Below are 11246 nucleotides of genomic sequence, written 5' to 3'. Positions count from 1 at the left end.
TCGCTTCCATATAAGGGGGCAGCTGAGTGAAAACGGGACACATGGAAAAAGTAAGTAAACTGGTTATTATTTCAAATGTAATCGCCGTAGCTGTTACCGGTAATACGTTTATGCCACTGTGAGACAGGACGGTTAATACCTTCATGGAAGAATGTTTACGGTTGCCTACGAAACCATGATTGTAGCCACGAATGTCTTTCTTCAGGGCTCCAAGGTTATCTAAATTGCATGGGGAACGATGGCAACAACATAGAAGATGTGTAAGGACTCTACAGCGAAACTTCTGCAGGGTATTCGAAACAAGCTTGGCAACACGTGGATCCTTTACACGTCGTCCATGCAATCCCAATCTCTATGCATGCGATTTCCATATTTTTGGAGCCCTGAAGAGAAACACTGGTGGCCGTCGATTTGCTTCGGACGAAGAGGAGTACGCCTGGGTATAATCATGGTTACGTAGGCCACGCACATACTTTTCCACGAAGGAACTGACCGTCCTGTCTCACAGTGGGATAAATGTATTAACAGTTACGGCGATTACTTTTGAAATAATAAACAGTTTACTTACAATTTTCCCATCTGACTCTCTCTCGTTAGACTACCCCTTACACATTAGATCTGGAAGTGACAGTGGTTACAGCGCCTCCATTCTCATTCTCATTGTGAACAACAGTAAGTGGAAACATTTACAGAAGACGCTTATTCGTCTCGCAAACCTGCCTGCTAATGATTATTAGGTGCTAGGACAACTGGCAGAATAGAGGGGATGACACCCGCTTTTCTCAGGCACTGCTTTCCCTAATGTGTTTGCGGGTGAAAGGGACACTGTGTTTTATTCTAATAGTATTCATTTACTGTGATAGGATTTCCAGCGTTTTCGGCAAGTGGCACACATCTGCATTGTAATAATTCTAACGAAATAAGGAAGTATAGTAGTTCAAATACGGTCGAACCGACTAATACCCAGTTAGTTCGTAGATCAAAGCACAAGACGAACGCTGGAAAATCAAAAAAAATGGCTATGAGCACTATGGGACTCAACTGCTGCGGTCGTAAGTCCCCTAGAACTTAGAACTACTTAAACCTAACTAACCTAAGGACATCACACACATCCATGCCCGAGGCAGGATTCGAACCTGCGACCGGAGCGGTCGTGGCTGGAAAATCCTTTAATAACACTGCAGTATATATTTAAGTGCAGCTCCATGTTTCTGAACCGTGGACTTGCATAGACGCGACGCGACTGCTGATGGTATCCAAAAATTCATCTTCAGTTGAATCAATGTGCAGCGGTTAACTGTATCACAGGGATTGTGCAAGCACGAAATTTCATTCTACGCAGCAAAATGGGAAAGACTAACTAGTAGAAACCAATAAATACGGGCGTTTCGAGAGAAATATGCTTACTTTTAGACAGTGGTAGAGGCCTATAGACTACTTCGAATAAAAAAATCCCTAACATGCGTACAATTTTTAGACTTCACAGACATACAGCTGCTAGACTGTTCCCCTCAAATACTTACAGAAGGTGTGAAGCCGAAGGTAAACGATTCAATTCAAAATTTGGTTTCATAATTGCCACCTCTGACCTCAATGCGTCTTCCGAATCATCTGACATCACTTTTAGTTCTTCCGAGGGCAACACTGTATGCAATTCGAACCAACAGTTCATCACTTGTGTTTACTTTCTCGTTGCAGAATTCGCCTTTCAACTATTCCCGACAGAGAAAAATCTGAAGGGGAACGTGGATTATACGAACTGAGCCATGTACAAGTGTTATCACAATTTAAGTAATACAGATTCCTTGTTGCACAATAAACGGAGTACTACGAACAGGTTCCTAGCAGTAAACAGATAGTGTTTCAGAAGAAACATTTACCCACAGGTCTGTTACACAAAGAGAAAAATCAAATTTTAAGGTAAGCGCCACTGTCAAAGTACATCAGTATCGAATGATAACTGATCCAATCTCTCTTTCCGGAGAAGTGACAGCAATGCACTGCACTGTCTGCAATGCCAGATCAGATCATAGGCGTCTGAAGTTCTAAGCTCACTTGGGATGGAGAGCCTAGCACCCAGATCAACAGCATTCAACGACACTACAGAGAACGCAACGAAAGCTAGAGGGTAGAAGTACCTTCAACATCCTAATATGTCACTAACATGTGCTCCAGAATAAGTATGAAATGGATGCAGAATAAGTATGAAATGGATGCAGAATAAGTATGAAATGGATGCAGAATAAGTATGAAATGGATGCAGAAAAAGAAATGCACTAGAATGAAAGATTATTTATCTGAGAAGAAATCTCATCAGCATTAACAACAAGCCACTGTACGCCTAATAGAAAATATAAAATGGAGAATGTTCTTACGTAATTAAATTTTTCGGTTGCCCTAGTCGTAGGTATTTTTCCTACGAATTATTTCCAACTGTCAAAAATTACGTGTTTCATATTGTTGTCGGCAGAAATACTGGTTAAATATTGCCAGAATATCATTAATCAGAGTTGCCAAGACTGAAGTTGACAAACACGATAACAGCCCAACACGAACTGAAATCCATCGTACCGTCGGAACGTGCCTGCACGGTATCTGAATTCCGGTGTCAAATTCAGTCAGGACTGCCAATGCAGCAGCCGTTGTCATGCCTCTGCTTGAAAGAGCGCTGCATCGAAGGGCCGGTCGACTTTACGTTAATGACTTCTGTGTGAGCTAGGGTTTTAAGAACTGAGGGTTTGTTTCCATGAAGAGGATCTGAAGCTAAGGAAGAAATAAAATAGCATGGAAAGTTTACTGATTTGGATAAGGATGACTGAGTTCTCTGTTAATGATTGACGTGGTGTTTATGGGTCAGTGTATTCGGTACTAAACAGGGTACACACACACACACACACACACACACACACACACACACACGCGCGCGCGCACACGCGTGTCGTGCACGTGTGTGTGTCATGCGGGTGTGTAGTTTGTTACCTATGGAAGCTCATCCGAAGTGGATAAAGGCTTATCAGGAGTTCGTTCATCTGTGTTCAATAGTTTAACAAATATGTAGCTAAATTAATGCGTGGCCGCCCTCTTAAAAATTACATACATGAGAAACTCCTGAAACTGTGCACACAGATGAGAAGATCATGAAAGAGCATAGTATGCTATAGGATAGTTGTCAATTAAATGCTGAAACTTTCGTATTTCAGGAAAAGGACTGCCGAGTTTGGTGACATTCAAATTTAAGTCCATTTTCTTACACCTGTATCTTTTTTTTATTTTGATAGTTTCGTATCGGCGCAGATAGCAGAGGCTGCTAGACACGATTTCTAGACGCCCCCCTTGATGGAACTGCATTTACGGTTCTCACAGATCAGACAAGGTGTCTTGAAATCTACAGTACATGAACGAGGTTTATATCGGAATAAAAATTAGAACTGTTAGGAAACTGGAACAAATAAATAACTGGTGAAAATGCTACAGATATTCGGTAAATAGACGATTCCACGTAAGTTCAGTGACACGATTATCATCACTATAATGTGCACCAAGCCAACGTCACTAACTGGAGCTGAAGTACCTATACCAACGTCACAAACAAAATATGATTCAGAAATGAGACTAGCGATAAACGGATCGCAATTATGGAGAACGAAATAGATGAAGAGAAGAAATTCTGCTGCCTTGGAAGTAAAATAATACGTGACTAACGTAGCAAAGAGGATCTAAATGGCACAGTACAGCAGGTAAGTGACCACACCACACCACAAACAGTCTGCTACTATTAAACGCAGATCTTAATTGGAGACTGACTTCTGATAATGCACGTTTGGAGCGAAGAACTGTATCGAATGGCACATCGAATGTGGGAAAATGGGAAAGAAGAGTAGCGAGGCGTTTGTGACGTGGTATTGCAGAAGGTAGCTGACAATTAACAACAAATAAGGAATTACTACGGAAGAATGATTGGACATATTTTAAGACATCAGAGGATAGCGATAGTTTTAGTAGACAAACTGAAAGAAATATCGTCGTACTCTTACATATAAGCACTTTTATCGCTGGGAAAGGTTTTTATCGAACGACGAGACTATGGTAGCCGCAGACAGGCATTCTGAAGATCCTCCGGAATCGCACTTCTGAATGTGAAGTCTTTGCGCCGGGAAAGCTATGAGCGTTTCGAAGCAGTGAATCAGTAACTAGACGCTGCCGAAACAGTATATTGCTCCACATATAGGAAAGTTTGCTATTTGTGACCCCTCTAGGTTATCGAAAGTGGCTTTCCGTGCATCGGCGTTAATTTCCGCAACGTGGAAAAATGTTTATGTGCTGCGTTACTTCCAGGTCAGTCTATCGGTCTGTGTCAATGGTGGCTTCATCGGGAATTCATTAAGCAAGCGCGGAATTGCCAATTTCCGTCAATAGCCACATTATTGACACCCAAGAATGGAACTGTGCTGAACCGCAAAGCTTTTTCACTCAGAGCTCTTTAGGGAAATCCGAATGACAGCTGTTTTCAGTACATAACTCAAACTGCCATCTCACGCCGTGTAGTAACGTTCTGACAGTACTCAACTCGATAAGGTATTCATACATAGTAGTAGTAGTAGTAGTAGTAGTAGGAGGAGGAGATATACGTGAAAGTTTCGCATAAAAACACTGTAGTCCTGAGACTAGTTCGCGTTGCATCCATAACTGGACGTGGCATTAGTAGTGAAGTGCCAATTATCATAGCAACGGAAGTGTGTACTCACCTTCTGAACGCGTTCTTTGTAGCTCTCCGACCTGTTGATGGTCGTGTTGGACGGTTTCCGGGGAGCATGTTGCGTGCTGAAACAGACAAAGCGAATCTTTAGGATAATATCGACAATCAGGTTGATAGCTACAAATGCTGCCAATTTTAAAATTTTTGGAAAACAATTTTACATAAAAAATTAGTGACAACACACATCTTTTCTCGCAAGAGTTTCTTACCTCAGAATTAGTATTTAATACCTTCGTTATATTCTTTTACTTTTCTCGGGAACTGTTTTCCATATTATTCCTGACACTTTCACAAAGCTATCAGCTTTCCTTGGATGATAACTTGCCGACTTATTATTTCTATTTTCTTATATTATACTCCCAAAGAACTTTAAATTTTCGGCTGTTTTCACCCTGTGTCATATTTACTATAGCCCTATTCTTTTTTCTGGTGTGACCACCAGCTGATACTTCTTTACATATTCTTGCAGAACTAGTTCCCAAACTGTATGTGCGTGTACACTTGAAAATCATAATAAAGTTGAAATTGGGCAATAGAGGAGAAAAAAGATGTACCAGCCAGTGTATCACGTGGAACTCGAGTTAATTCGCAGTCTTAACGCACGGACTTTATGAAACTCAACAAGGTATCGGTAAGGTGCTAGTAGGGGGTGGTTATGGTCAGATCGTAATGCTTGTAACTTTTTCCTTGAATGTATCAGATCTTTATAGCAATACAGTGTGCAGCGCCATTAGCTGTCGAAGTCAACAGAAACGAGTAGCTTCTCTTGCAGAAATTTCGCTGGCTGGTGAAGAGTTCCGAGCGATGACAACACCACAACAGGGGTAGTCCTCGATTTACTTATCACCTCAAAAAATGAAATTACGTAACGTTTTGTTTGTCTGGGGTCGTCGAATACATTGAAATGGTCGCGCCACAGTACGGGAGCACACTGCTAGAGCAACCAAAAGGAAATAGCTCAGCCTATCTTCCCTTCAACATTGAGCTGCGCCAAATCGTTTTGGCTTATCTAGCGGTGTGCTTTCGTACTGTGCCACGACCGCTTCGATGTGTACCAGGACTGGAGACACACAACTACAAACGAACATAAAATTCATCATGGAAGTTTACTTTTGAAAGTGACAATTAAAGCTTGATACCACTGTCCGCCGCAGTAATGGTGCAGTCAGTGTTTCACTTAGACAATGGTACTCACTTGGCGCTGCTGGAGCTGGGCAGCCCTGCAGGGAGGCTCCTCTTCCGGTGGAACATGGACACCGCTGAAGAAGGCATCTCAGCCTCCGCCGCCCTCGCACATCGTCGCTTCCCGACCCTTCCTGCCTAAGCACACAAGCTTTAGCACACGACTACACGCTGCTCCGTGTGCCGAGGGAAACGTGCTCCAGTCTCCTCCAAAAGCGACAGAGAGTAATCGAAATTCGACAAAATGCAACTCCTAATCGGCCGATGAGCCAAATGTATCGGTACAGTCCGATCGTTGAGGGTAAAGCCAATTTACATTTGAAAACTAACACATTCATGGCTTAGATCAATCGTCATCATCTTGGGAGTGATTTACGACGTAGTCGCTTCAGGGCACACCTGGTTTGATTTTATTTCTCCTTGTTATTCATATTGTATCTTAAGGACACAACGAAGTACTTCGTACTGTGTTACTCTCGCGCTAACTGCGTCCAACATCTTTAAGCTGATAAAACTCGTCCTTACATATGTTTAAACCTAATTGCCCCCTCCTTCCCCCACATAACTCAAGCTATCAATACAAACACTGAAGTTACGCTGTAAACATAAATTCTCCGGAAGAAAGAGCACGATTTATTTCTATATCTTAATATAAACACCACCCAGCATTTTTATAGACCTTGTGTAATACGAACTACACACTTGCAATGTCAAATGGTACACTTACTACTAACTCAACCCCGCCAAACTAATGAATACAAGCATTGGTTTGCAGATTAGCGCGTAAAGATGAAGTACGGTAGAGAGCACCTTGTATCCGTGTATCGTGTCTTCTGAGATTGAGGCATTCGTTTAACTTAGCGGAATCGCAGATTATATCCGGAGTATGGCGCAAAAGCTAGACCCCTTAATCGACAGTCACAGTAGTAGCCTTCCTGGCACGTTGTGATCTTCGTGTTATGTAAATTTTAATGACCCAAGTTCCGTGTTATAAATTTCTGTTCCTTATTTATATCAGCTCAACCGTCCCAAAATGGTTTTCAGTATCTTTACGCTAAGAATTAGATCTTTTTTGTAAAACAGTTTTGAAAGTTTTGAGTGAGCAGACTCCATAGTATTTAGCATCCGAGCAATAGCACAGAAATTTATCTTTTAATTTCAAATTAAATCTTTCTAGAAGTTTTTCCATTGTTCAAACGATATTTCTAAAGCAATATTAGAAGCTTATTGTTGGCAGACAAAAGGCTGCTCATACATTTAGGCATATACATTTCATGTTACGGATCTTGCCGAGATGGGAAGCATTTAACCCCTGATGTTTCATTGTCGGGTCTCTTCGGTCACTCGTTTTCCGATTTGGCTTCTATGTCGGACGTCGTTCTGTACTTTTGTTACTTTTCTCGGCTGGTATGCTGTCGCACGAAGTCTGACGCGTTCCAATGTCGTAGCGCCTCTAACTATCAACGAGCGACGAGCGTTCGTGGTTGGTTGGTTTAAAAGGGGTAGGGACGCGGGACTAAACTGCTTGGTCATCGGCCCCTACGCTCGTGGTCTGCTTCATATAATAGCAGACTACGCTCTTAGACGCGAACTAATGATTGCGCTTTTCGTATTGTTTCCGCTTGTATGGAGATGACGCGCAGAGAGGAGCGAGTGCGGATGACGCAGCAAAGTGGCTTTGGGGCGATAATGGAGACGAAGGAGACTTCACTGAGAAAAGTAAATGGGAAGCATCTCTTCCTTTATGCGATGATATACTCACAGTATATCTGAAGTTAGCAACGATGAAAAAATTAACGATATGCAGCCTGTTGCATGTAAACCGAATGTCTGTCGATGTTATAGTGACACCAAGCCGAAGTCTCTGTACTCTGTGTGGCATGGATTCAAGTTTCCTGAAAGTATTTGACCAACAGTTTAACAATTCATTCGTGAAATAGTGATCATTAGAGAAATAGTGCATTCATCAGTTAAAATACCGAAAATTATTCCATCAACAAGACATTCCATAACGCACTCATGAAATGCTATTTCATAGGAAGAAATAAAGACGTTCTTGCCAAATACTGATCATAGATCTGAGTTTGAAGACGAAATTTAGTGACCAATCGAAGAACGGCAAGGCCGACCTCTATTCATCGAGGACATGTTCTCTGGTTTCCGATTTTTCCGTAAGTCGCATAACTATGTTTCTCACTCAAAATAATAGCAGCAGCAACGGGAGCGGGGACACGGGTACAAGTGGGGCCATTTTCCCCCTCTGAAATCTAGGATACAGGTTTTTGCAGGACTTTACATTTCTGGAAGTGATTGTGATGTTCGATGGGATTGACATTGAGTTATTTGGATGACCAAATCATTCGCTCAAATTGTCCAGAACGTTCTTCAAACAAACTGCGAACAACTGCAATCCAGTGATATGGCGCATTGTCATCCATAACAATTCCATCATTGCTTGAGAACATGAACTCCATGAATGTGTGCAAATGGTATTCCTGTAGCCGAACGTAACCATTTCCAGTCAGTGATCAGTTCAGTTCGACCGGAGGATCCATTCCATTCGAACATAGCCAATACCTTTATGGAACCACCACTAAGTTGCGCAGTGCCTTGTTGACAACTCGCGCTCTTACCAAAAGAAATCTGGACTCATCTGACCAGACCACGGTTTTCCAGCTGTCTAGGATCCAACTGATATGGTCACGAAGCCAGGAGAGGCACTGCATGCGATGTGCTGTTACGAAGGGGCACTCGCATCGGTAATCTGCTGCCACAGCCTATAAACGCCATATTTAGCTTTACTGTCCTGACGGATACGTTCGTCCTACGTCTGCGGTTATTTCACGCAACGCTGCTGGTCTCTCAGCACTGACGACTCTACGCAAACGTCGCTTCTCTCGGTCGCTAGTGAAGGCTGTAGGCGACTTCGTTGTCTGTGGTGGCAAGTAACGCCTGATATTTCGTATTCTCGGCACACACTTGACATTGTGGATCGCGGAATACTGAATTCTCTAATGATTTCCAAAATGGACTGCCCCGTGCATTTAGCTCCAACTACCATTCCGCGTTCGAAGTCTGTTAATTGCCGCCGTGCGCCCGTTATCACGTTGGAAGCCTTTTCACATGAATCACCTGAGTACGAACGACAGCTCCGCCAATGAACTGCCCTCTTACACTTTGTGTGCGCGATACTACCGCCATCTGTATACATGCATATCGCTAATCCATGACTTCTGTCACCCCAGTGTGTAATTCCTTACGTTTTCTCCGTTCCTTTTTCGAACGGCCCTTAGGTACTGAGCTACATAAATAGTCAGTTGAACGCAGAGCACGACGCAAACATGACTGCAGTACACGCGCCTAATATCCATCCCCAATTCCCTGCTGCATAATTTCATAACGGTAGTACATTACTTCACGTCTGTAGGCAAAAAAAACTACGTGCCAAGGTTTGTTGAGCCTACATTCAGTTTTACATGGCAAGGATATCGTACTAAACCCTGGGGAAGACGGCCATCCAGCACTATATGAGTTTCATTTGTACACTTCTGTACCGAAATTCCTTAGTGTCTAAGAATAAATACTCTTCTTGCACTAGAAGAGAACAAGAAAAAAAAATGAAGAAAAATTCTGAGCAGGTAACTATCGAAATTTTGAGAGCCAATTTTCAGCACTGCCACACACAATTCCCAGAGCACTAATCATTTATAACAGAAGCCCCAATTTTAGAATCTTGGCCCCGTGGATAAATAACTGAAGACGTTCATGGCAGCCGGGGATATCGCGGTAGGCACCAAAAAATTAGACTAAATATGGCGAACGGTTGTTCCTGGTTGAAATTTGCACGAAACACACTGATACATCTACAGGTGCACAATAATTCTGCATTTCACAATTAAGTGCCAGGCAGAGGTTTCACTGAAGGACCTTTAAGCTAGTTCTCTACCGTCCATTGTCGAATAGCGCGCGGGAAAAACGGACACTTTCCGTGCAAGCTCTGATTTCTCTTATTTTATTATGATGATCACTCCTCCCTTCGTATTCCACATATTTCCACATATTGAGAAAGTTGGTGACTGACATTTAATGAGAAGATCCTGCCGCAGCGAAAAAACACCTTTGTTTTAATGACTGGCACCGCAATTCGCGTATCATATCCCTGACACACTCCCATTTAGCGATAATACCAAAGCAGCTGCTCTTCCTTGAATTTTTTCGATGCCCTCAATCCTATCCCACGCAGGTGCCATACCGCACAGCAATACTGCAGAAGAGAGCGGACAAGCGTGATCTAAGCTGTCTCTCTAGCAGATCTGTTAGATTTTCTAAGTCTTCTGCCAATAAATCACCGTCTTTGTTCGCGTTCCCCACAACATTGTCTAAGTGATCGTTCCAATTTAAGTTCTACATCTACATCTACATTGATACTCCGCAAGCCACCCAACGGTGTGTGGCGGAGGGCACTTTACGTGCCACTGTCATTACCTCCCTTTCCTGTTCCAGTCGCGTATGGTTCGCGGGAAGAACGACTGTCTGAAAGCCTCCGTGCGCGCTCTAATCTCTCTAATTTTACATTCGTGATCTCCTCGGGAAGTATAAGTAGGGGGAAGCAATATATTCGATACCTCATCCAGAAACGCACCCTCTCGAAACCTGGCGAGCAAGCTACACCGCGAGCCCGCATCTCGTGGTCGTGCGGTAGCGTTCTCGCTTCCCACGCCCGGGTTCCCGGGTTCGATTCCCGGCGGGGTCAGGGATTTTCTCTGCCTCGTGATGGCTGGGTGTTGTGTGCTGTCCTTAGGTTAGTTAGGTTTAAGTAGTTCTAAGTTCTAGGGGACTGATGACCATAGATGTTCAGTCCCATAGTGCTCAGAGCCATTTGAACCAAGCTACACCGCGATGCAGAGCGCCTCTCTTGCAGAGTCTGCCACTTGAGTTTATTAAACATCTCCGTAACGCTATCACGGTTACCAAATAACCCAGTGACGAAACGCGCCGCTCTTCTTTGGATCTTCTCTATCTCCTCCGTCAACCCGACCTGGTACGGATCCCACACTGATGAGCAATACTCAAGTATAGGTCGAACGAGTGTTTTGTAAGCCATCTCCTTTGTTGATGGACTACATTTTCTAAGCACTCTCCCAATGAATCTCAACTTGGTACCCGCCTTACCAACAATTAGTTTTATATGATCATTCCACTTCAAATCGTTCCGTACGCATACTCCCAGATATTTTACAGAAGTAACTGCTACCAGTGTTTGTTCCGCTATCATATAATCATAAAATAAAGGATCCTTCTTTCTATG

The 11246-nt window shown here is 43.0% G+C and overlaps 1 protein-coding gene across 1 annotated transcript in view; it reads right to left on the bottom strand.

The window, feature by feature from the left end:
• Positions 1-11246, bottom strand: part of LOC124594353 (rho guanine nucleotide exchange factor 12) — a 1115193-nt gene that overhangs the window by 291495 nt on the left and 812452 nt on the right. Inside the window, exon 20 of the mRNA XM_047132720.1 lies at positions 4746-4821. Within this exon, the coding sequence (XP_046988676.1) occupies positions 4746-4821 (76 nt within the window). The remainder of the gene's footprint in view (positions 1-4745; positions 4822-11246) is intronic.

The sequence above is a fragment of the Schistocerca americana genome, chromosome 2 (assembly GCF_021461395.2).
Source record: "Schistocerca americana isolate TAMUIC-IGC-003095 chromosome 2, iqSchAmer2.1, whole genome shotgun sequence".
Classification (NCBI taxonomy): Eukaryota; Metazoa; Arthropoda; class Insecta; order Orthoptera; family Acrididae; genus Schistocerca; species Schistocerca americana.
Note: the sequence above shows the minus strand (reverse complement) of the source record. Positions and strands in the feature narration are given on the sequence as shown.